The following is a 27,017-nucleotide window of genomic DNA, read 5'->3' as shown; positions in this document are numbered from 1 at the left end:
TCTTTGTAATATAACAATCAGTGCACTCTTTCTTTTAACTTCTTTATTAAGTTTGTTGCATCAAAGATATACATTCTCATATTGACAATTCTTGTCATGAACAAACGCAACAAAAAATAAAGGCAACAGCAAGGTGTGCTTCACATATAAACAATCATGTGGTAAGAACAAGAAATCCCTCCCTGTACAACAAAAAGATTAGGAAGCAAAATGTGAATAATCCCTGTATTCAGAATATACCCAAATGTGTGTACAAAGACAGTGCACCCATAATACAGCTCACTTAAATTTCTCTTTATGATGCATAATTCCTTAATGATCTATTTATGAAATAAGAATGAACATTAAGAAACATGAACTCCAAATTGCATTTATTTTCACAAATATCAATGCTACACTCAAAATAGCAACTTCATTGAATCTAAATGTTAAGTTTCCAAAGTAAAAGGCAAATCTTAATTTTTTTTTTAACCCTGTGAAAGGGTCTGCAAAAACAGGTGGCTTATTTTACTCCACTTGCAAGGAGACCATGTCTCAAGCCTGCACTTAAGTAGGATGAGCAACGAAGGACAGCAAACAAATACCACTGAGAGTAATGCCCGTACGTATGAAAATATCTAGCTGAACTGTGTTCTTTCTACTTATACAGCAAGTCTATTAAACAACCAGCATAATGGAAGCTTATGCCTCACGCGACAGAATCACTAAATTAACTATACATCTGTTAGAAATTTCCAAACCCCATTCCCCAAAACAGTTTTAGTACACCTATTAAGTACTGTAGGTCGCTTAGGAAAACAGAAATAAAACATACAACCAGTCTTCCCAATTAAAAATTTTTCATACCATATAAACAATGTTCAGATACAAATTCTGAACTAAATATGTTTTTCTAAATATGATTTACGTAATCAAGGCTTTCTTAAACAAAGACAGGTTTTAGGTATATGATCTGTACAAACTTACAGTAGTGTCTATTCCAAATAGAGATTTTCTTCCTATTATGATATGAAAATGTAACTCTTTTCTGAGTGAAGATATATGTTAAGGCTTAAGGTGTAAACACTTTGGAAGGCAAACAACTTAGTAAAGAAATAAACCAGTCATTTAAAAATGTGTATCATCTCATAATAGGCCCCTGAATTTTCAAATTTACATGTGAGAATACATTTACATCTTAAATTTCTAGGAAAGGCATAGGCTTTATATAAAAAAGCAGCAAAATTTTAAACCCACCAATTTATTGAAAAAGCCATTACTTTTATTAGAAACAAATAATGCTTCTCAAGATGTTGGCAACAGGTCATAGTATAGACGTATATTTCATACAGTGTACTTCTCCTTTTAATTACATTCCAGAAGGAGGTGGAATACCTCCTTGGCTGTGGGAAGCGGAAGTGCTTGATGGACTGTGTAAACTGGTCTCTTTGTACACAAACCACGCATTTCCTCCCCAAAGTATCAGATTCAGAAAGCCAAAGATCTAAGGAAGAGAAAAGTAAACATGAAAATCTATTATTATCTACTTAAAAATTTATACCCATCTTAGTTTTCCTTTGAATATTTAACATTTCCAGGCAGTATAGCATTATTTCAATTAAAATGTAAACTACATGTAAAGTAGAATAAAAAAAGAAGACTTTCCATTTCAATGCCAAATTTGTACAGATAATGACTACTCCCAATGAAATAGAGCTAACGTCTCTAAATCTGTAACATATAAAATTACAACTAAAAGAAAGCTTTATCTTTGCATGCTCAACATTACCAAGAAAATGGGATTAAATCTGAGAAAAATAAGCAAAACCCTATTATTACTTTGCAATTAGACTTTAGTGCTTTCAGGTGAAGAGGAACAGGAATCCATGCTGCCTTCTTTTGGGGGCTTTCACTTTTCTCCATCTGAATGGTTATAACCTGCCCCTGGGTATCTCTTCCTATATCCTTTCTTTCTCCCCTACCGCTTACTATCTCTCCTACTCCAACAGCTGCAGCCAGAAGAGAAAAGGAGTCACACAAGATCTTTACATCACATCCTGCATTAATCAATGTAAAAGGAATTAGTTTTCCCAGTTACAAAGCTGACAAGATAAAAGTCTCAGAGATGAATAAACTGAAGTTACCCTTTTTTTGTATTTTCTTTCCTCCAAATATAAGAACAATAGTGACTTATATGACATAAGACTGAGGTAAAAAGCTTGAGAGTAGTATCATACTACTGAAGGCCAAATGCTTTATGTTTTTTGCAAATTCATGTACAGAAACATTTCTGAAACTGTCGATCTCAGATCACAGTCAATATAAATGCAAAAAAAAGACACTTAAATCACAAAGTGGTAACACAAAAAATTTGACCAAATTGCCTTACAAGGTATGGTGGCTTTATCCATGGAAAAACATTTTCTTGAAAAGATAGAAGACTTCCTTAAACATAATATATGCTGTATATTAAGAACATATTTTGTAATACATTTATCCGTATTTTGGCAAAACAGATTAAATATTATTTAAATTTATATATACCAATTTTTTTTAGATCACTTAAGAAACCATAAAAGTACTACTTTCATAGACCTAGAGCAGGTCAGACCAGAGAACCGGCACTAAGTTGGATCTGGTCCCCACCCTACTTGCCAACTTACCAGCTGTGTTACCTTCAGCAAATTAATACATGACCTACATTTTTTCCCAATTGGAAAATGAAGATAATAATCCTATCTCCCACATTCCTCTTTGGGTTACTGGATAAGTTAAACGAGATGAGTGTAATGTAATGCCCTTAGCACAATGCCTGACACGTAGTCTTTATAAATGTTAGTGATGACTATTAGTGCCTTTCAGGCTTGCCCAGTCAATTTTAATGAAAAGAAAGACTCAATCACGATCTTGTTCAAACCTGTTAACAAGTAATAATTTTCCTGAAAAACTTTTCTCCATTGTTATAAAGGTAACAACTATCTGGTAGCTAGGGTTCTGATATCTTAGCAAACATGCAAACAATACATTCATCGAGAGATAGATTAAAATCTATTGCTTTCTTTTATCACTAGTAAGGTTTTTGGTTTTTCTAAGTGAAATAAGTATCTTATAAAAAACCGCATACGTACCACAGATACATTTAAGGATCCCATACTAGTCACAGAGCCAAAATAACACATCACTTCTTGACCGCAAGGCTTAAGTTCCTTTACAATGCCATGACCAGTAGCTATTTTAATATCTGTAAGAGCTTTAGCCCAGGCTGAAGTGCTCACCAACCACAGAAAAGTGGCAACAAGAGTAACAACAAAGTCCTAAAGTAAAAAAAAGTATGAGTTAATGATGAAGAGTTAATTTAAAAATACTATACTTCATGATGGAACTGAGATCACAGTGAACTCTATGGTACTGAGAAATGGCCTACATTACATACTTTATAAAAAAAGGTCATAATCAGCATTGGACACATCGCTGTTTAGCATGACTAGCATACTGCCTGAGCAGTGAACAAAACTCAGTCATCTACTCAGCAGTCTAAGATTTTGACACTAGAACTCAGTTTCACGTAGCCCTTACCACAGCCTTGACTAAGCCACTCACTGCCCGGATCATACCGCACACCCTGTTATCACCAAGAACTCTCTCCCCTCATAATCCCAGTTTCACCTCACCCACTTCCCAGTCTCATCTCTCTTTCCAGCGCATGCTCCTTTAGGCACCCCAACTTGAAAAATCCTTTGACTCCGCTGAGACTACAATCTTATTTTACCACTTTACTGTCTCTCAACCTCACTTGGGCTCTCATTTCCCGTTTAATTTCTATTCTAAGGTCCTTCTTACAACCCCTTGCACACACTCAACTCCCTCAACTTCTCCTGCTTTCTCGTACTTTTCTGGCAAAACTCTAACTTCAGTTAAATCCAATTCCCCATGACTGGAAAGAATTCAAATAAAAAACTTAAAAAAAAAATCCAACTGTCTATGATCTGGATAATGAAATGATGAAAAGCACGAATCTAGGATGACTTGTTTCTTTTGAAATTCATGACCCTAAAATTTTAAGAATACTCATTATATTAAGGACAAAAAAATTTAATAATCGCTCAAGGCATCTTCTCACTAGTAATTTCCTTCTAAAGTCTTTGCTATTTATTACATTTCCAAGAACAGGGCTAAAGTTCTAAATATTCTGGACAATTTCTTATTGAATAAGATGAAGAAAGAAAAAAATGTATTCTCTTTACTCAATCTATTTTGCTGGGGAACTAAAATTTTGTTGACCAGCACTGGTTACAAAAATCTAAAGACTTTTTAAATAATGCATTTGTATAATATAAAACTTCCTTTAAATTAACCACCAAAGTGGGAATAATGTAAAATTTCTATCTTTTAATGTTATGTATTCTTAGCATTCACCCAGAGCTACAAGTTCTTATACATCTGCAGCAAAAATCTCTGCAAGCTCAAAAATGGGTTTTGGAGCTTATCAGAAAAGTGGTTCCCTATCCCCATCTCAAATAAATCTGATTGGTTTTTAATTGCTTTTTCCAACCAGCTTTTAGTCATTTATTGAGACTGAACACGAGTAACCACTTATGACATACAGAAACTCTACTATATATAGCTTGTCCACCAGGTCAAGATGGCAATGAATAAATGGCTTGTGATCAGAGAACCAAAACAATGACTAATTTTACAAGGAGGTATTTGCATTTTGCATTTGAGCTTTCCACTGCTCCCGATACTCTTTTTAAAAAAATGTAGATCGGGGCGCCTGGGTGGCTCAGTGGGTTAAGCCTCTGCCTTCGGCTGAAGTCATGATCTCAGGGTCCTGGGATGGAGCCCCGCATCAGGCTCTCTGCTCAGCGGGGAGCCTGTTTCCCCCCCCCTCTCCGCCTGCCTCTCTGCCTACTTGTGATCTCTCTCTCTCTGTCAAATAAATAAATAAAATCTAAAAAAGAAACCATGTAGATCAAAGAAAAAAGGACAGAAATGCGGCTCCCATGTTTTGCACTGTCGGAGTACTCTGCTTTTCACTTCTGCACTCAGCTGTACTTTCGCTGCAGGTAGGTATTTTCTAGAAACAGAAATTGTGCTGGAAACACAATGCCTTTTAGAAAACTGATAAACAGTATAGAATTATCACACCTTAAACAAGTTCCCTCTGGGCTGAAGTTCATAGCTTTGGCCCATGTATGTCAAGTCCTTTTAATTTCCAGGTTTCTTCTTCCAACTTCCTAATTAAAAAACACTCTTGATGTTTTTCTGACAATGCTTTTTAAACCTTCTTTGCTGTGGTACGCCTGGGTGGCTCAGTTGGTTAAGGGACTGCCTTTGGCTCAGGTCATGATCCCAGCGTTCTGGGATCAAGTCCTACATCGGGCTCCTTGCTCAGCGGGGAGCCTGCTTCTCCCTCTGCCACTATGTCTGCCTGTACACTTGCGCGCTCTCTAACAAATAAATAAACAAAATCTTTAAAATAAATAAAAATAAAAAAATAAAAAAACAAAAAACCTTCTCTGCTGCTCGCATGACATTCTTATACTTCAAAAGCAGGGGAACTTTTCTGAAAATGATGCACAGAGTCACCTTAGGGTGAGGGAGAGGTGGGAGAAATGAGGGCCTCTGAAGATCATCTCTGTCATACTCAGGACTCTCTTTTTAGGATGCGGCCCACCCACAGTTCTGCAATGCACCAACGGTAGCTGCCTTGGTCCCACCAACGAGGTGGGATAGGATTCATGACAGGTGTTTAGGATTTGGGATACTTTATCTTTGTTTGGTTTCAGGTTTTTGTATATTTCTGATTCTCCGCATGGCCTAGCACCCTTAAGTTCCTGCTATTTAAAACACACAAACAAACAAAAAGCTACATTTACTTAAAAAGGGAAGTTAAAATGCCACAACTGAAATGCTCCTAGAAATACCTTAGTAGAGAATTGAGAACATTGAGAAAAAGGCATGTCCTCATTAACAAAGTGTACTTTTAAAAAAAATGTCCTATTTGGCTATATTTTAAATTTGGTTTCTCAAAAAAACTTTATATTTATATGGTTAAATTAAAAGTAGAATTCAAAATTTAATTTAGAAGCTTGAATTTTTACAGACAAGCATCCTTTATATACTGTATCAACAACAACAAAAAATACTTAAAGGGCTAGTTCTGCATTATCTATAACCACTAACTGATCACTCCAAGATGGAAAATTTCTTTTGATCTTCTGAATGATGCACCTAGATCAGTTTTACAGTTTTTATTTTTTTATTTTTTTTTTAAAGATTTTATTTATTTATTTATTTTAATTATTTATTTGACAGAGAGAAATCACAAGTAGATGGAGAGGCAGGCAGAGAGAGAGAGAGAAGGAAGCAGGCTCCCTGCCGAGCAGAGAGCCCGATGCGGGGCTCGATCCCAGGACCCTGAGATCATGATCTGAGCCGAAGGCAGCGGCTTAACCCACTGAGCCACCCAGGCGCCCCAGTTTTACAGTTTTTAATAGAAAAACCCTCTACAAAAATAGATTTAGGTGCTGCCTTAGAAAGTGTGATTTTAAAAGTTCACTAAACAAAATATGAAAAATAAAAGGCTCATTCTAGAGTTACTTGAAAGTTTCCGGGATAATGACAAAATGGCAAGAACTGTCTTCATTTAGTATTTAAATTATAAAGAATTTTAACAGGAGATAGTATCTATATGATAATCACAATTCCTTTTTTTTTCTCCTTCTCAAAGTAGGCTCCACAGGGGGCTTGAATACCCCTCCAAGTGCAGGACGTGAACTCAGGACCCTGAGATCAAGACCTGAACTGAGATCAATAGTTGGATGCTGAGTTGGATCAGCATAAGAGTTGGATCAAGAGTTAGCTGACTGAGCCACCCAGGTGCTCCACAGTTCCACCTACCCCCCACACCTTTTAAAAAAATTTTATTTACTTGATAGAGAGAGAGGGAGAAAGCACAAATGGTGCAAAGGGGCAGAGGGAGAGGGAGAAGCAGACTCCTGGCTAAGTGGGGAGTCTGAGATGAGACTTGATTCCAGGACCCTGAGATCATCATGACCCAAGCTGAAGGCTGAGGCTTAACTGACTGGGCCACCCAGGTGCCCCTCTACTTTTCCTTTTTAAGTAAGTCTTGGAAAGTCTACAGAAGTTACAGATTCTTCATATGTAATTTCTGTTGGTTAAGCACTGCAAATTAAAATAGTTGATGTCCACCTTTTTGAAAGACGTCCAAGAAAATATTTTATTAAAACGTCAGGTTTAAGAATCTTTTCTCAGTTACAAGAAACAAAATAAATAAGAATTTTAGCAGATTGTTTTATTCCTTACTTACCATTTGTATTCTTATGATCCAGGCAGCAAAAATTAAAAATAAATAAGAAATAAAACCCGTTATCTTATTTAATAATTTTTTCATACCCAACTAGCCTTCCCTTTAAAGTAACTTCACAAATAATCAGATGACAGAGTTTTCTCAAGATATAAATGACTGGTATCTCAAAAGCACCCCTATTCTCCCTTCAAGTCAATAACACTTGATACTGACTTTGTAGTTATTCTATTGTTATGGACTTCTAGCTTAAAAGAACGGCTTATATGTATTTGCACCAATAATCCAGAGGAGATTCTACTACTTAAATCTCGGAGATTATTTTTATTTCTAGCTCAGAAGACCCTGAAGCCAAGAAAGATGTTAGAGGACTTCAAATCCAAATCCTTTGTTTCCAACCCCAAGATTCGAAATTAGCTCATGAACATCACTAGTGAGCATTCTCTAATTCTTATATAATTATCTGAGTCAGATTTTAAATTAAGGAATTTAGGGATATAGATCAGGAGTCAGCAAACATTTCCTGAAACGGGCCAGACAGTAAATACATTTGGTCTCTCTCACAACTACTTATCTCTGCCACTGTATTATAAAAGCAGTTATAGACAGCATGGAAATGTTTAGGTATGGCTGTGTTATATGACAAAAAAAACTTCATTAACTAAAAAAATAAATAAATAAAACCCACGATGAATCAGATTTGGCTATGGGCCAGTTTGCTGATTTTCGATGTTGACTATTAAGCTCAATAAAACATTGCATAGACATAAAAGAGGTCTTTGAGAAAAGAGAAAAAGGTAGAACACCATCATGAGACTACTACTATGGTCAGCAATTCCCCAAATTAAAGGCATTAATTTCCACTTAATTTCTCTACCTGCAACGTAATATACTCTGTATATCTGAGATCTTTCCAGGTTAAAGTGAGACTGAGAAACAGACCTCTGTATGCCCTAGAGTACAGAGGTGGTGTTGCAAACTGGTGCAAAGAATCAGGCGCAACGTGACAACCAGAGAAAGCTCAACCTCATGGCAAACACAGATCAAAACACGTTCACCTGGTTTATGTCACAGATTTTCATTTCCAGCCTAAGAAAATCTACATCAACTCCAAATATAACTTACATACAACTTTTGTATAAAAAGAAAGTGTTTACTTACAATCATGGGAAGTTTTCGACTATCCCGATACATGCTCGTATAACCGAGATAGAGCAGAAGAGCAGCAATGCAGTAAAGGAAGACAAAGACTGCAAACGTCACATAGAATTGTGCGGAGGAAGAGTAATCTCCGATAAGCACATAACTTTTCCAATTTACATCACACACATTTGCATCTGGATGTGCCTGAAATGATGCTTCATTCAACCTATTAAGAAAAGGCTCAAATAAATTTGTGAAGGACTTGGGACTAGAATACTGAAACGACATTTCAAAAAACACTTCCAAAATATATCACAGACATTTTCCTTTGGGGAGAAAAAGGAGAAAATTCAAATACTTAAATTAAAAATTTCCTAAGAAATATACATAAACTATGCCTTACAACTGGTTTATGATAGACAGACTATAGATTCCATTAAATACTTTCACACCCAGAAACTATCTTTCTGCAATAAGAATTTAGCAGATTAAGAGAGCTGATACAAAAATCTGCAATTTGAGACACGATATTCTGTTCTAGGAGGCAGAGTCTATGTGACTAGCACCAGGAGAGTCAATTATGATTCACATTTTAACCCTAGATTAATTAGCTGCTAACTTGAGATTGTTTTCAAATTTCTATAATTCTATAATTTTTATCTATAAACTACAAAAACACTTATCACTAAATGTGCCATAACAGTTCCTCATATGGGAACTTTTTAAGTGAAGGGCTGGGAAATGGAGTGGCAATGACCAGGCCCTTACTATCTGATGTATTTTTACTTTAAGGGTATATTTAATCATCAAAACAACCTTAAAAGGTAAAAGTTCTGGGGCGCCTGGGTGGCTCAGTGGGTTAAAGCCTCTGCCTTCGGCTCAGGTCATGATCCTAGGGTCCTGGGATCGAGCCCCACATCGGGCTCTCTGCTCAGCGGTGAGCCCGCTTCCCCCTCTTTCTCTCTGTCTGCTTCTCTGCCTACTTGTGATCTCTGTCAAATAAATAAATAAAATCTTAAAAAAAAAAAAAAGGTAAAAGTTCTCACTCAATGGCTAGAGATTTCGAGTCCTAGAGAGGTCAGGTAAGTAGTACATGGAAGAAGATTTACACCATGGCTTAAACACAGGACATATTCAATAAGCTTTTCAATAAACACTTACGTTAAACAGAAGAATTCACAAAATACTCATTTTCATCTTAGCAAGAAAATAAAGAAACAAAGAAAAACAAACTCCTTGCTTTAAATACATGCCTTAAAATTATATAAAGGATACTTATTTTTTTAGTAATTGCAAATACACGAGAAATTTAAATTTTTTTAAGCTGTGACTGCTTCCACATCATGGCTTCTCATGCTAAGGTGATGGAGCAGTCACTGTTTGTTTTTAAATTTTCAATTCACTGTGGGATGACAGAATAAAAATGTCAAGGCAAGGTCATATGAAAGTTTCTAAATGCTTCCTCTTGTTTTCCGTACTTAATTCCTCACAGGCCAGGGACACAGTCTGCAGACAGACACTGGTCCACATGGCACATTTTGAAGAGCAATGATCACCACTTCCAAATGAACATATGTGCAATTTAAAATTTTCTCCCCCCACACAAACTGCTGGAAATCTCAAAAAGTCAATATGAAAGTAAATATTTTCAACTATAAAAACAAACAAATATCTTACCTGAATGGATAACCAAAAGCAGCTGTAATCGTTTTATTTTCATGAACTTTAGCGCAAGTCACCTGAATTTCTGTTTTGCCCTTAAAACCTCCACAGGTGGCAAAAGCAAAGATAGAAGCAATCTATACAAAGTGAGACCAAAAAGGGGGGGGAAGAAGCATTATTGTACCCAAAACATGGGTCATTAAAACCCAAATATAGTACTAAAAACAGGCTCACTAACGTTCTAGAAATTCTTAATTACAAATTAAATGCAGATGCTGAAAAACACTTAAAATTTCACTTCCAACTGTCAACCAATGGTTTTCTTTTCCCCTGAGTATAATACAGAAGCTAGTATAACAGCCCATATAATAATTCTTCTGTTCATACTGCAGTGTACCTACTAAAATATTAGTATGAAATTCACATGAAGTATTATTAGTATCAAAATCAAAAGGGGGTGATTCGGAACTATTTTTAATGGTAACTGTTTAAGCCAAGAGACTCCTAAGCAAAGAGGAGATGCTATTTCATGAGTTTGTATAATTTCACATTTGAGTATTTCAGTATTTCCAGGTCTCAAAAAGTACTTGGAAATTTGTTCTCCTGATCATGCATATACTTAAAAAAGAATGCAATGTTCTTGTAAATGCTATACATAACAGGAAAAAACTGGAAGCTTCCTAAATTTTGATATGAAATCAAATAAAATGTAATTCATTCATAGGATGGAACATTATGCAGTCTTCAAAAAGTTGGCAAATATTTAATGATACTGAAAAACATTCATTACAAATAAAGTTTGTTTATGGGGTGCCTGGCTGGCTCAGTTGGTAAACCATGCAACTCTTGATCTCAGGATTGTGAATTCGAGCCCCACACTGGGGGTAGAGCTGTATTTTAAAAAGTTTATTTACACATGCATTGCTCATTGTGTCTATGCCTAGGCATATGATGCACATGGGCAAAAATGTATCAAAATTTCAACAGTGGTCACCTCTCAACAGAAAATAAAAATAATTTCTTTTTCTATTTGAATATTCTAAATTTTCTACAAAACAAAACAAAAAAGCCAATATACAGTGTAGTGGCCAAAAGCTCAATCATTCAGCAAATTCTGATAGTGCTATTTAAAAAACATATTTGGAATCTGATCAACATCATCACAACATACTGATGTAAACCACCATTATTACCTCTTGCCTGAATTATACTCCAAGAGCCTTCTAAATAATCCCGCTTCCGTCCTGTCCCTCCTTCAGTCTACTGTCACTATATCAACCAGGGTGATCTTTTAAAAATACAAGGCAGAAAACTTTACATCCTCTGCTCAAAATTCTCTAATGGCTTCTGAGTTCTCTCTGGATAAAAATCAAAGTTCATATTATGGTTTACCAGATCCTTTCTTCTCTTAATAATTCTGATCAGACTGCTACTTCTCCCCTTGTCAAATTTCTCTATATAAAAGGGTCTCCTTGGGGCGCCTGGGTGGCTCAGTGGGTTAAAGCCTCTGCCTTCAGCTCAGGTCATGATCCCAGGGTCCTGGGATCGAGCCCCGCATCAGGCTCTCTGCTCAGCGGGAAGCCTGCTTCCTCCTCTCTCTCTGCCCGTTTCTCTGCCTACTTGTGATCTCTGCCGGTCAAATAAATAAATAAATAAATAAAATATTAAAAAAAAAGAAAGGGTCTCCTTGCTATTCCTTAAAGATAAGGGGTAAACTTCTCCTACAGAGCCTTTGCACTGGCTACTCTTTCTGCCTGGAATACTTCCTACTTCATAGCTCCCTGTTCCAAAAGAACTTTATCAGAGAGGCCTTTCCTAACCACACTACATTAAGTTATAATGCCCTAACCCCACAGTATTTGCTCCCTTAATTCATGCTGCTTTATTTTTCCGCCACTGTAATTACCACTGCCTATTAGTACTCAAGTATTTGTCCGTTTTTCACTAGAACACAAACTCAACGGCAGGGACTTTGTTTTGCTCAGGGTCACATTCATCTAGCAAACAGATAAAATTCAGTGCAGGTCTGATTCCAAAGCCTATACTGTTAAACACTGATACAATGCCTCTCTCGGATTAATACAGGGCCTTGAATCAGGCCATAACCAGGATCACAACTATCAAGATTTTTTTTTTTCTGTAAAGCAGAGATACATGAAAAGGAGTCTGAGGTAATGTCCAGTACACAGTTTGGAATCTTCAGTTAAGCGTTCATAGGTAAAGACAGAAGAATGGATACTCTCTACATATAAATGTTCATGAATGAAAACAGAGGCCACAAAATTGGGCATATACCCATTTAGGATTAGAAAACAGAAACAGTTATACAAACTTAACCAATGGGACAATAAGGAGGCCAGAAAGAGACCTATGTGTAACCAGATAAATTCTAACAAAGCTGGCACTGCAGATCACCAAGAAAAGGAGTTTGGTGGTTTTTAAAGATATGTCCACAAACTCTGAAACTCCTTCCTGCAAGAGGCAAAGATTAATTTTCCTCCCTTTAAGTGTGGATGGCTTCTAGTAAATTGAATATGGTCTAAGGAATGGGAGACATCCATCCTTTCCAAGACTAGGTGATAAAGGGACTACAATTTGTCTTTCTTTCTCTTCTGAAATCACTGGCTCAGGGGGAAGCCAGCTGCCATGCTGGGAGGATACTTAGGCAACTTACAGTGAGACTCCTGTGATGAGGAACCACAGACGATCAGCAACCATGTGAGTCTGCAAGTGTATCATCCCAGGCTTACCAAAGGCCGTGTGAGTGAGCTGGGTGCTAGAGATGACTCAAGCCCAGCCAACAGCTAGACTGCAAACAGGGAGACTCTGAGCTGAAACCCCTCAGGCTAAACCGCTCCCAGATTCCTGACCCACTGTCTTAAGAGCTAAGGTTGGGGTAATTTATTATGTGGCAATAGATAACTAATACAAAGAAGGACTTCAATAAATGGTCTAGGGGTGCCAGGGTGCCTCAGTTGGTTAAGTATCTTCTGCTTAGGTCATGAGGTCCTGGGATCAAGCCCCATGCTGAGCTCCCTGCTCTGCGATCCCACTTCTCCCTCTCCCCTCTGCTCCTGCTCTTTCTCTAATAAACAAAACACAATGGGGGTGGGGGAGAAGAGAAAAAAAAAAGGGGGTCCAGATGGGCTAAAGACAAATGCAAAATGCCGAGTCTTTAAAAAATTTTAATGTAAAAGAAAATTTGTGACCACAAAGGAAAAATTTCTTATGATTAAAAATAAAAACACATACTAACCATAAAAGATGGTTAAATGCAACCACAAAAAAAGAACTTCAGAAACCAAGTCAGCTTTTGAACATAAAACAAGCTACAAACCAGGTCAAAGTATTTGCATAATGTCACGAAGGATCAGTATCTACAAGTATATAGATCTGAGAGCAATTCTCACCCATGTGTACTACAGAACATGCACAAGAATGTTCAAAGTGACATGGCTTATAGTATCAAAATAGAGAAGAACTGGAGCAAAAGGAAAAAGGATAAAACATAATAGTATACACTTACAACGGGAAGTTTTAAAGCAATAAAGATACAGGAACTACAGCTGCCCACATCAATGTGGATAAAACCTAGAAACCTAATGCTGAGTGGAAAAAAAAAAGTTGCTTACGTTTCATACAGTATGATGCCATTCTTTAAAAAGCTTTGGTTACTTATCTACACCACCCCTGCCATTACACTATTTTTGTTTAGGCCCTCACCATTTTTCACGGGGACTAACCAACAGACTCTTCCTCTCATTTCTAATCTCTTCCGTAGCATGGGCTCATGGCTGTAGAGCATTTTGAAAATGGATTGTCTTATGGCACCTGGGTAGCTCAGTTCTTTAAGCATCCGGCTCTTGATTTTGGCTCAGGTCAAGATCTCAGGGTTGTGAGACTGAGCCCTGTGCAGGGTTCTGTGTTCAGCGGGGAATTTGCCTAGGATTTTCCGTCCACCTCTGCAAACCACAAACCTCCCCATGCTCCTTCTCCCTCTCTAAAATAAAATAAATAAATCTTTCAAAAAATAAAATAAAAATGGCTTGCCTGAATTAAGATACGTGTAAGTGTCAAGTAGACAATGAATTACAAAGATTTAGTATATAAAATGTAAAATATCTCACTGGTAACTGTTTATATTGACTACCTGTTAAAACAGTATTTGGATTTATAAATAAAATATAATATTAAAGTCAATTTCACCTGTTTCTTCTCATGTTTTCAGTGTGGCCAGCACACTTAAAATTATTATGTGGCTTGCATTTGTAGTCTGCATTCTGTTTCCATTGAACAGGTGCTTTAGAGTGATGTCACACTGATCTGAAATGAAGATCTGGTCACATTACTCCCCTGTTTAAAAGGATTTCCTCAGTAACTTTCCAGAACTAAATTTAAGAAAAGAAAAAAAGCTCAAACTTCTTCATTTGTCCTAACAGGCATGGCTTAGGTACACTCAACCTTATCCTTCCAGATTTATACGCACTGTACTCACGGCCAGGTACTATACAACTCTGTCGCACTGTATTACTACTTACTACTGCCCCTCAAACACATCCTGTATTTACAGTGTATTTATTTCTTCTGCCAGGATTTGTCCCCCGCAACCCCCTCAATTGTTCTCTGACAAGCTCACCTTAAAGGCCCTACCCAGTTTCTTACAGCAGAACTATTCTGTCTCCTGGGCTGCCATAGACTTGGGTTCATTAACTCCACTATAGGCATTTTTCTTGTGTCCTGCCTTATTTAAAAAAACAAACAAAAACAAAACCCAAAATAAAAATAAAAACTAGTTTCTAACTAAATACAAAAATCAGTAGGGGCACCTGGGTGGCTCCGTGGGTTAAGCCTCCGCCTTCAGCTCAGGTCATGTTCTCAGGGTCCTGGGATCCAGCGCTGCATCGGGCTCCTTGCTTGGCAGGGAGCCTGCTCCCCGCCCCGCCGCCCCCCGCCTGCCTGCCTCTCTGCCCACTTGTGATCTCTCTCTCTCTCTCTGTCAAATAAATGGATAAAATCTTTTTAAAAAATTAGTAAATAAATGGCATACTGTACTTACTGCTCTTAAGCACAATGCCTTTCCCTGTCCCTTGGCAGACTGTCATGTCTTTGCACTTGGTCTTACTCAAGATTTTCAGTGCCTACCTAGAAGGAGGTCTGACACATAGCAAATGCTCATTAAATAACTGCTTAATTAAAGAAAAAACCAAATTCCAATATTATACAAAGAAAATTGTATTTCAGGTCACTTCAAAGCTATCTTTTTGTTACAAGGATAAATAAATGTCATCTTTGCAATTCTGGTCTTTATCTCATGGGAAAAAGGGACAAGATACACACTTTTTACTTTATGAATTACAAAACAACCTGAGGGTAAAGGATCTGTCTCACTTCTTCCTCTTCTCTACTGCTGTTTTGATTTAAATTCGAAGTTATGTATTGGCAGCCCAGGGTAAAACCTGGCCTACAGATAGTATTTGCGTGATCTTCCCAGAATTCATTAAAAAAAAAAAAAAAAAGGGGGGGAATTTATTGTCTATTTTAATACCAGCATACCGCACATAAAATTTTGATTTACTGCTTACCCTTTCTGTGGGGAAACTAAAAATACAGCACCATCAGACCCATATTCCCATAAGCAACAACCACGTGGAACTGAGTGACAGATGACATGTAAGACAGGGCATGTGCTTTTTCTAGACTGTTGCCACTCTACGGTATCAACAATCCTCAGGATGCATGTTAGTTACCAGGAATCAATGAGCTTATACTGTTGTTTTTCTTCCAAGCAGCTTGTTTCACTCACTTACTTTATGTGGCTGGTTCCTATGCACGCTTCAGTTTGTATTCCTTGTCCAAACAAGGGAGTACTGGCATGCTCATTTCTACTGCCTCACCACTTATGAAATGCATTTTCCCATTCCTCTCCATCCCATGAAGAATGGCTAAAACTGTTAGCATGAAATTCTATATGTAGAGGGCGCCTGGGTGGCTCAGTGGGTTAAGCCACTGCCTTCGGCTCAGGTCATGATCTCAGGGTCCTGGGATTGAGTCCCGCATTGGGCTCTCTGCTCAGCAGGGAGCCTGCTTCCCTCTCTCTCTGCCTGCCTCTCTGTCTACTTGTAATTTCTCTCTGTCAAATAAATAAATAAATAAAATCTTTAAAAAAAAAATTCTATATGTAGAGTAACTAATAAGAATCTAAGGACAGGATGACAGCAAGCGTCTACTCAGGTCAAATGGTTCCATATTTCATTATGACAGCCTCAAGCTGCCCAAGAAACAGCGCCACTTAACACTACCCACCAGACCAATACCAGACACAGACACTAGAATTCTGAGGTTTGTAACTTTGAAGTTAACATTTAAGCTTGGTTCTCTAGAACACTACTTACTCTCCAAAATAAACGGTAGTAGTCAATTAACTGGTATATGAGAAGAAAATATTTGAACTTCTATTTACATTAGACTTAAGGAATTAATCACTGCAACCCATGCTGGATCTGCGGGTCCGAGTCACATGTCAGTACCACATGCTGGTATCCTGAAGGCAGGAGGAGTCCCATGACATGCAAGGACGGTGATACCTTCACCTATCCTTTCCCTTTTAGAGTTCATGTATTATAATGTGAATGTGCCTAAGTGAGTTTATGGAGTAAGTTATCTAATTTTAACCAGACCAACCCAGACCAATGGCTTAAAAATGTCTTCAAAGAAACTACAGACTAATAATACAAAAACTCACAACCCAAAAGAGAAAATAGAAGTATTAAACCCCTATATGTGCTATATTCATTAGCCACATTCCAAGGAAAAACAGATTCTACTTAATCAGATCACAAGAAGATGGCATATATATCTACATATTTATATATCAGGTGAGTGTTGAAATAAGGATTTAAAAATACGAATGAAATTTACCCGAAGCATATAATACGACTTTAAGATACTGACATACTGGGGTGCCTGGGTGGCTCAGTCAGTTAAATGTCTAACTCAGCTCAGGTCTTGACCTGAGGGTCATGAGTTCAAGCCCTTAGCTCACTTAGGGGGAAAAAAAAAAGATACTAACACAGTAAAATATCCATCTAAGTTATGGATGCATATTGGGGCTCTATGCATAAAATTTTAGATAGGCTTTCATGATAAAAAGAAGTTTGGAGACCCTTGGTATTTTCAGTGAGTTATTTAGCCTATAGTCAGAGTTTAAGTCCTCAATCCTATTTCTAGACCCTGCTCAACTCACTAATGCTTCTTCAGAGAACACTAGCACTCCTCTATATATGGGTATCTTTTACAAGTTTCTGACTGCTATTGGATTTCATCATTAATATGACGTCATTTACTTAAATTTCTGTCCAAGGTTTTGTCTAGAAACTGACATAATTGACATCTTCAGAAATAGGCCTAAAAGTACATTGTATTTGAGTGTTTATACGCAAATCAAATGTATGCTCTTTTACTAAATGAACCACTCAGTGATAAAAATGTACTATCATGGCATGTTTGCCTTTATAATCAGTAAGCTTAGATGCTTAGAACCAAAGCACTGATTTTTATGAGTTAAAGTCCTCATGCATTTACTAAAGACACTCATTTTATTTGTTTATTTATTTATTAAAGATTTTATTTATTTATTTGACAGAGAGAGATCACAAGTAGGCAGAGAGGCAGTTGGAGAGAGGGGGAAGCAGGCTCACTGCCAAGCAGAGAGCCCAATGTGGGGGCTTGATCTCAGGACCTTGAGACCATGACCTGAGCCAAAGGCAGAGGCTTAACCCACAGAGTCACCCAGGTGCCCACATTCATTTTTATTTTTTTTTAAAAAATTGTAAAAAAGATTTATTTGACAAAGCATGCACGCACTCATGCACAATCAAGGGGAGCAGCAGGGAGTGGAAGAAGCAGGTTCCTCGCTAAGCAGAGAGGTTGATGAGGGGCTCCTAACCTTAACCCAGAACCTGGATCATGACCTGAGCAGATGACAGATTCTTAACTGATTGAGCCACCTAGGAGCCCCAAAAGACATTTATTCTTAAAAATTTTTTGTTATCGATGCTGCTATTTCAGTTTATTCCCACTATGAACCAAGCACTTAAAGTCCGGTACAAACTGCTTCAGCTTCATTCTTCTATGATCTCCCTCTGTGTAAAGTACAATCCTAGAAAGTTCTAAATAGCCTGCTAGTACGGTTCCATAACCCTTAGGAATTTGTATCATGAGAAATTAACTGTTCCTGCTGGAGGAAACGGAAGTTTTTTTTGCTAACTCTTAACTATTACATGTTGAAAATATCTTTTCTAAAATTTTATTTTTAAATAATCTCTATGCCCAATGTGGGGCTCAAAAATCACAACCCCAAGATCAAGAGTTGCACGCTCTACCCACTGAGCCAGGCAGGTGATCCTGTTGCGGGCACCATTATGGCACCCTCACCCTTAAATAATTGTTAAGCTAGTGAATAAGGAACTAGAAATCTCTGAGGAACTTAAATATATTTATTTTAAAATCATTTCAGACTGTACTACTTTTACGTTTTTTTGGAGTAAATCCGTATCTTGATTGTTGATCTGGCTGGCTGTCCTGAAGTGCATCTGTGCCACTGATTTTTGAACTTTTAAGTGAAAACTAGTTTTCTTCATGTGTTTTAAGATATCTGGTGTAGGCTCGAATTTACAGTTTTTCCCCCTTTTTCTGTCCCTGTCTAATAGTTTTACAGTCATTTCTACATGGTTGCATATACCACATCTTAACAATGGGACCCCCAAACTACCAACATGTGAGAATACTGAAGTGTTCACAAATTCAGATCTAGAGCTAGTGGCTAGGTTGATTAAATTAGAAGGCTGTATCTCTCTCTTTCCACCTGCTTAAGTAACTGGCTCTCTATAAGTTATAAATCCAGACAATAGGTTGAAGCTTTTTTCTGAATATATTACCAAGATCATGGACACTCCTTTTTCTACCCATATTTTGTTTCATTTCTGGTCCCCAGTGATGGTTCTCAATTCTCAATGTGTGTGTGGTCTGTGGTGCCTTGGGAGTACCCAAGACTCTTTCAGAAAATCCATGAGGGCAAAATTATTATTATTTTTTTTCTTAAAGATTTTATTTATTTTGACAGACAGAAACCACGGAGGCAGAGAGGAAAGGAAGCAGGCTCCCTGCTGAGCAGAAAGCCCGATGCAGGGCTCGATCCCTGGACCCCGGGATCATGACCTGAGCCGAAGGCAGAGGCTTTAACCCACTGAGCCACCCAGGTGCCCCCCAAATTATTTTTGTATTATTAAGATATTATTTGCCTTTTACACATGTTGACACTTGCACTGATTTGAGCAAAAGCATTCGTGGGTGAAACTGTTGGGCTTTAGAAAGAATAAACAATAGCATCAGGATTATTTCACTGTCCTGCCCTTAGAGTTAAAAAAAGGCAAGTTTTACTTGACAATGTCTTTGATGAAGCAGCAAAAATTATAATTTTTATGAAATCCTGACCCTTGAGCCTTCTTAATATTCTGTATGATGAAACAGGATGTACAAATACGTTAACCGCACGTAATGGTCGTCTCCAGGGAAAGCATTTAAAATAACTGAGTTATACACTGAACTTTTTTTTTTTTTCATGAAACACCATTTTTTACTTGAAAGAATAATACACAAAAAGTAGTTATTCAGATGTGGATATCTGGCAGATTCGGAAAACCGGTAGCATTTGTTGCATTGGTGCAATTGAAGTCTTTAAGTGAATTATAACTGTGTTTTAAAATAAATAAATGTTCCCTTAAAAGCCTCTGTTTGAATTTCTGATGTGGTAAGTATCAGTAGATACAACCCACACAAACAAAAAGCTCTTTGAAGTCCTCAATATTTAAGAGCATAAAAGGGTTCTGAGACCAAAGTGTTTGAGAACCATTGTATTAGACACTGCTCTGTTCGCTTAATTTCCCCTTAAATTTCCCTTTTATATTTTATCAGGGATTGCTATTTGTATGTGTGGGGTGAGTGTGTATGAGTGTGTGTGTGTTCTCAAAGCACTTACAACACATATATGTTGTCTATGAAAATTATATCTGATGTACGTACAAGAGTGCTAAATAAAGAGTGATAAATAATTGAGAATCAGGTAGAAAAGCCAGAGAGCAAAGGCATAGAAGTGAGTCTGTAAGTCTATCAATAAGCTCGAAGTACAGAGAGTCCTACTAGGCATAAAATGCCATTTGAAATCTTTTCCATTATGGGAGTAGAGTAGGGGTGGGAAGAGGAAGTGTACCCAAATGGCAGGGCGGGAAGAAAGGTAAGCTTCCTAAAGAGCATTCTCTTATAGACTGATAGCCTAAAAATGTAAAAATAAAGCAAATGGACAAAACATCAGTCTGTATATGCTCTGCCCCACCCACTGTGCAATACAAATAATTTGTATTTTCTAGCGTGCTCCTCTGTGCTATTTTTGAATGATAAAATTAGGATAAAACATGGTCTCTATTTGCAACAATTTTATGTTACTTGTGATGACTAAATTTTTAAGTATTTTTTTTAAAAACTATTGTGTATATTTGAAAGTCTGTTGTTTAAACATATTGATATATGCAATACTCAAAGAATTACTTGTTTTCTTATTTCTTCTTTTTCACACTAATTTTCTTGGATAATAATTTGCCCCAAAGGAATGTCTTGGTGTCTTCTGAATTTGTTTGTTAATTGTAAATATAAAATTAGAAAAAACATTCAAACTTAATAAAAGAATCAAGAACATCCTACTTGTTTTTAACTCCTAGGATCTTATTATAAATAGTATCTAACAAACAAGGAAAAAAAGTCATTTCAGATACCTTTGGCTTTTGTTTTTTAAACCTTTGATACTCTTTTTATTAATTTATTAAAAGACACTTAGAAACACAAAGGTAGTTACCAAAATGACTAAGAAGAGAGTGTTAAAGAGTCCTGAATGTAGTAATCATAATCATGGACACTGGTAAGATACTACATTTCTCTAACATGGAGATAACAACACTCATAGGTTGTTAGAGGATTAAAGGAGAAAACACAAATAAAGCCTAGCACATACATGTCTACTCAATAAATATGTTATCACATTTGACTAGCACAGACAAAAATACTCAAAGATGGTTAATAATCCTAAAAATTCAACTTAGTTTGTAATTCCTTCTATACTCCTCAAACAGTATCTCTTCCACAATTCCATGTGTGTGGAATGAGGAAGCATATTACTTAGATTAAGGGATAAATATCTGTTCACCATCCACCCAATGCAAGACAGCAACAAGAAAGTCCAAAACACAGTATTTAATATATATATTTTTTAAAGATTTTATTTATTTATTTGACAGAGATCACAAGTAAGTAGAGAGGCAGGCAGAGAGAGAGAGAGGAAGGGAAGTAAGCTGCCGGATGAGTGGAGAGCCCAATGGGGCTCAATCCCAGGACCTTGGGATTATGACCTGAGTGGAAGGCAAAGGCTTTAACTCACTGAGCCACCCAGGTGCCCCACACAGTGTTTAATATTTTAGAAAGATAAAATCATTTCAGGGTACCTGGGTGACTCAGTGGGTTAAAGCCTCTGCCTTCCGCTCAGGTCATGATCTCAGGGTCCTGGGATCCATGGAGCCCCACATCGGGCTCCCTGCTTCCCTCACCCCTCTGCCTGCCTCTCTGCCTACTTGTGATCTCTGTCAAATAAATATATAAAATCTTAAAAAAAAAAAAAGATAAAATCATTTCAATGAAAAACTTTTACCTAAATATTAAAGATATCTGACTAAAAGTAAGAACCAAGTTAAAATTTGCCACAGAAATATTGAATACATTAAAAAGCTGCTTTGATAAAATTAATCTTTGACTTTTACTTCTATGTTCTCTATACATGGGGCATTTATTCTTACCTAAATTTTATACTGTCACCTTGACAGACTTCTAAAGGCCTATCAGACAAATGAAAAGCATACAATTTATCATTTCTAAAGTTTAAAATATGTGATAGGGGGGTGCCTGGGTGGCTCAGTGGGTTAAGCTGCTGCCTTGGCTCAGGTCATGATCTCAGGGTCCTGGGATCGAGTCCCGCATCGGGCTCTCCGCTCAGCAGGGAGCCTGCTTCCTCCTCTCTCTCTCTCTCTGCCTGCCTCTCTACCTACTTGTAATCTCTCTGTCAAATAAATAAATAAAATCTTTAAAAAAAAAAATATGTGATAGGGAACTGAGCAATCTTAAAGGACCAGGAGATACATAGTCATATGGAGCTCATAGTTGTCTATCCACTGTTTGAGTCTAGTCTTAGAAACACAGCATCTCAGTCCTGAAGAACCTACTAAGAACTACACAAGTACATTATAATCATTCATATAATTAAATATTAACTAGATCATTCCAATAGCCCTACGAAGTATTGTTGTTCCCATACAAGTACAACAAAAATTCAACCTTTACTGAGTACTTACAACACATAGAGAAATAAGACAGTGTCACTGCCAGGCACTGTAACTAGGTGCCAGGGGTAGTTCAAAAAAAAAAAAAAGAAAGAAAAGAGAAGGAATACAACACGCACAAGATGGCGGCTGCAGTTTAGAAGCAAAATGCAACACTTCTGCTCTGGCGATTATAGTTTTAGTCTGTCAATAAATATTTACTGGCATCTAATCCCTTGAAAGTTATATATCATCAGGTTATATCTTAATCTAACATATTCTAGAAACTTGCTAGAGATGAGCTGATTGAGGGAATTACTTTTTTAGTTACACAGACAGTAAACAGCCATTATCTAGATTTTAGATTTGTTTATAAACTTATTTATTAACTGTTTTTAGAAGCAACCTGCCACACCTCAATGCGTTATGAAACTTGACCAATTCATTCAAAACAGATTTAAAAATTCATATGATGGGCCCTTCTCCTCTAGAACCTTGTTTTATTATTCATCCCCTCCCTCCCCCTGTTTTCAACCTCCAACGATTCGCCGCCTCTTCTTTCCAGCCAACAAACACATTCAGTTTGTCCCATCTTTCAGATGAGTTACCACCCAAATCCCTCCCACCTTCAAGGTCAAATAGTGCTTTACTCTCACTGTCTTCACTTTCTTACCATACATTCTATTACCTAGCCTATTACCATCTGGTTTCTGAATTTATTGACGCTGCTCTTAAAAAGCCACCAACAGCCTCTGGATTACCAAAACCAAGGTGTGCATTTTAGTCCTTATTTTACTTAACCTCTCTCTTGCACTTCTTGATATTGTTTAATTACTCTTTTCTTTAAATTCTAACAGTGATGCCAAGATGTTATTTATTTTTTTGCATCTTCTTAACCATTTCTTCTCTCCCTTGCTGGCAGGGATCTGCTGAATTTCCAGCCCATTCTTGCCTTTTTATTAACCTCTGTAGCCATACAGCTAACTGCCTAAAGATACCTCCTTTCCGTGACCTAGAGACCACAAACTCAATACACTCAAAATTGTACTGAGCTTCAACCAAAAATTTGCTTTTCTCCTTAGTGATGTATCTTGACAGAGATACCACTACCAACCTGTTGGAAATATGGCAGTCATCTTAAATATGTCAACTCAAATATGGAGTCCTCCAGTTTCTTCACCGTCCAAGTACATTCTAATTTCTATGCCTCTCTTCTCCATTCCCACTGCAATTAAGTTTAGGCCCTCATAATTTCTCAAGCAACATATCCTCCTTCCTTCAATTATGACCTTTCTAATCCATCCTCTACACTACTGACAAAATGAAAATTTCTAAAAAGTAAATCTAATTATATTATTTACTTGTTTAAAAACCTTAAATAAGTTCCCACTCCAAATGGTAGGAATTCTGGGCTTAAGAAGAAACTATCCAATAACTCCAAATTCTGTACCTACAAAATGTGTATTTCCCTAAAGAAAGAACCCAAGCTATCAAAGATTAACCCCAGAGTATAAACTCCTAACTCTCTATAAGCCCTATGAAACCTTTCAGAATCGTCTCAAACTATACCTTCCTTTCCAGTATAAGTTTAAGCCAACCCCAACTATTTTAAGTTCTCAAACAGGGCTATGCTGCTTCAACTTTTCACATTGTTGAACCCAAGTTTCTCTTTCCCTGGAAAGCCACGCCCTACATCTGCCCTAAGTGAACAAATACTCATCCTTCAAATGTTCTTTCATCTATGAACTCCTCCCTAGTTCCCTGCAAGCATCTGATTTCTCCTCTCTTTCACCCAATACATTTTGCTTATACTTTTATTAAAGTATTTATTGGGATCTCTTATGTAATGGTATGTTGTTCACACGGAAAGTAGTATTTTTTCAAAAAGCTTAAACAGGATATTTTTCAAAATACATCAGACCTATCTATGATCATTAATAAACCTATCACTGTTTTAAAATATAAAGGAAAAACTTATGTCTATGTTTTAACAAAAAACTGACAAATAATGTAAGCACAAACATAAATGGCCTCATTTATTAAGTGAAAACTTTAATTACAAATGTAATTAAAACCCTCAAAGACTTTTTCTTAACTTTATATTAGATAAGCCCAATTAAACATGATTTTCCTCCTGCAAATCCGTATTTTTATATACTCAAAAATTTTTCTTTATATTTGAAAATGGGTTTATAGAACCCTAAAAAGTGAGTGTGTGTGTGCGTATATTTATGTGTCTTTTTTTTTTTTTAAGATTTTATTTATTTATTTGACAGAGAGAGTTCACAGTAGACACAGGCAGGCAGAGAGAGAGAGGGAAGCAGGCTCCCTGCTGAGCAGAGATCCCGATTCGGGACTCGATCCCAGGATCCTGAGATCATGACCTGAGCTGAAGGCAGCGGCTTAACCCACTGAGCCACCCAGGCGCCCTGTATATTTATGTGTCTTTAAGGTAAACATTTGTGTGAAATCAGCACTACTTCAGTTTTCAGAGAACAAGTAAAACTCTGATTTTCTTTCTGAAAATCAGCTTCTTGAGTACCCATGTGGGAATTTCAGTTTCTGTGTGACTTTAAAAAAACAGCCTCAAGTCTTTTAACATAGGCAACTGGAAGTTCTTCCTCGTCACTACTCGATCGCTAAAATATAGGGTTAAAGAGTTACGGATGTACATGTCGCTGGCTATAAAAACAACCTGCTTGCACAGTGGACAGATGCCAGCTGCCTACTAATCCGGGCCTGATAATGAGCCCTGAAACGTGTACGAGGCCACGAAATCTGAAGCAAATGTGCGGTGCCTGATGTATTCGCTTAACTCCGCCAAGTGACTGATTCTGCCAAGGTCGAATTAATAAGTCTCCTTTGATGTTAATGATTGAGAGGTTCCCCGGAAAGGACGGAATGCAGACCGCAGGACACTGTTTGGAAATACCTAAACGAACTTGATGGCGACTCCTAGCCTGTGTTTGAGCCGACGCGACGGACTTCGACGCGTTCTGTAAAAGACGCCCCCCTCCCCCCCGCCGCTTGCCTGACCCGCAGTTTATTTTTGTCCGTTTTTAACTTGGAGCCGTCTCAAAAGCAAGCCACGAACGGACTGCTCGGCAGCTCACTTGGAGGAGGCACAACCAGCTCTCGACGGAGCGCGGCCTGCAGTCAGCACCGGGCAGGAGGCACCGGCTGGCCCTTTCCGCAGGACCAGCGGCGGCAGCGCGGGCCCCCAGGTTTCGGTTAGACCGCAACAGGAAGTTTTCTCTTCCCTTGCGGGAAGCCGTGCAACCAAAGAGAAATTTGAACTCCCACACCCGCGGGAGCACCCAGAGGTGAGCCTGGGTGTGGGAGGGCGGCCTCGGCCGGGACCGAGGCGGCTGAGGGACTCGTGATTCGACGCGGACCGCGGCGTCCCCGCCCCGCGCAGGCCCAGCCCGCGGCCTCCCGTCCCCTCCCAGCTGTCCCGACCCTCCCGAGGGCGGCGGCGGCGATCTCGGGGACCCGCGCGGGGTCGGACGTCCCTGCTCTCGCTCCCGCCGGGGCCCCCGGCCTCCCAGCCGAGGGCGCCGGCCGGGCCGGAGCGGGCGCTGGCGCGGGCGCGGTCACAGTCACGGCGGCGCGATTCCAGGCCTCGCTGGTGCGGGCTACACTCACCCACTCGAGGACCTTGATGAAGCCCAGCGGCTCCTTGAGCGGGTTAATGTTGAGCTGGAAGGAGGACATCCTCTGAGGGAAGGAGGGAGAGAGAGTCAGGACTGCGGGGTGGAGAAGGAGGGGGACCGACGAGACCGAGCAGCAGGGCCGCGAGGAAGGCCAAGCGGGGCGGGCTCTGGGAGGTGGGCCCGGGAGACCGTGGGGCGGGGCGGCCCGGGGAGGTGGGCCCGGGAGGCCTCGGGGCGGGGCGGCGGTTGGGCCGCTCGAGGAGGCGCTGAGGCGGGGACGCGAGAGGGGCGGCGGCGGGAGGCGAGGGTTGGGCAGGGGCTGGAAAGGGGAGGCGCCTCCCCGGGCCGCACCTGGCCGAGGCGGCTGATCCGCTGGCGAACCAAGTAGATGTTGGACGCCATGCTGCGTGCGCCGCGCCCCCTTCCCTGAGGTCCAGCCCCCCGGCTCTCCGTCTCTTCCCGCGCATGTGCGCGCCCAGCCCGCACCTGCGCAGCACGGGCGCCGCCGCGCGCAGAACCTTCGCTCGGGGCTAGTCCCGCGCGGTCCATTCCCGGGCGCGGCTTTCTTCCAGCGCTTGCATTCGCAGTTCCCAACTTGTAGACGGACTTACAAAATATTATTAGAGATGAAGCCACGTTTCAACGCTGGTGTTAGGGGCCTTTTGCCAAAATGGAAAGTTGTTAACAGAACAAGTCGAAAGCGTTATTCATCTCACATACTTACAGAAATTGAGTTCATTGCGAAAATTATCATCATTGGAGGCAGGGTTGAAGGATGTATATCGAATAGAAAAGCGCGTGGGCGGACCGCCTCCTCCTGACTCACCTACCCAC

At 38.9% G+C, this 27,017-nt stretch overlaps 1 protein-coding gene across 1 annotated transcript; it reads right to left on the bottom strand.

The window, feature by feature from the left end:
- Window positions 1-28: 28 nt before the first annotated feature.
- SYPL1 (synaptophysin like 1) lies at window positions 29-26,359 on the bottom strand. Its single transcript, XM_013060239.2, has 5 exons — window positions 26,176-26,359; window positions 10,130-10,251; window positions 8,471-8,678; window positions 3,108-3,293; window positions 29-1,483 (listed from the first exon to the last, which is right to left on the bottom strand). The coding sequence occupies exons 1-5, from the start codon at window positions 26,242-26,244 to the stop codon at window positions 1,349-1,351; spliced, it is 720 nt and encodes a 239-aa protein (XP_012915693.1). The 5' UTR covers window positions 26,245-26,359; the 3' UTR covers window positions 29-1,348.
- Between the last annotated feature and the right edge of the window lie 658 nt (window positions 26,360-27,017).

This window comes from Mustela putorius, unplaced genomic scaffold (genome assembly GCF_011764305.1).
Source record: "Mustela putorius furo isolate JIRA1106 unplaced genomic scaffold, ASM1176430v1.1 tig00003845_pilon_pilon_pilon, whole genome shotgun sequence".
Taxonomy (NCBI): domain Eukaryota; kingdom Metazoa; phylum Chordata; class Mammalia; order Carnivora; family Mustelidae; genus Mustela; species Mustela putorius.
The sequence above is the reverse complement of the archived record's forward strand: the minus strand, read 5'-3'. Positions and strand labels throughout refer to the sequence as shown.

Coding starts and splice junctions, on each gene's coding strand:
- SYPL1 (XM_013060239.2), bottom strand. CDS start 26,244: ATGTCCTCCTTCCAGCTCAACATTAACCCGCTCAAGGAGCCGCTGGGC. Junction 10,252..26,175: donor TCATCAAGGTCCTCGAGTGG/GTGAGTGTAGCC, acceptor CACTTTGTATAG/ATTGCTTCTATCTTTGCTTT. Junction 3,294..8,470: donor GTCGAAAACTTCCCATGATT/GTAAGTAAACAC, acceptor TTTTTACTTTAG/GACTTTGTTGTTACTCTTGT.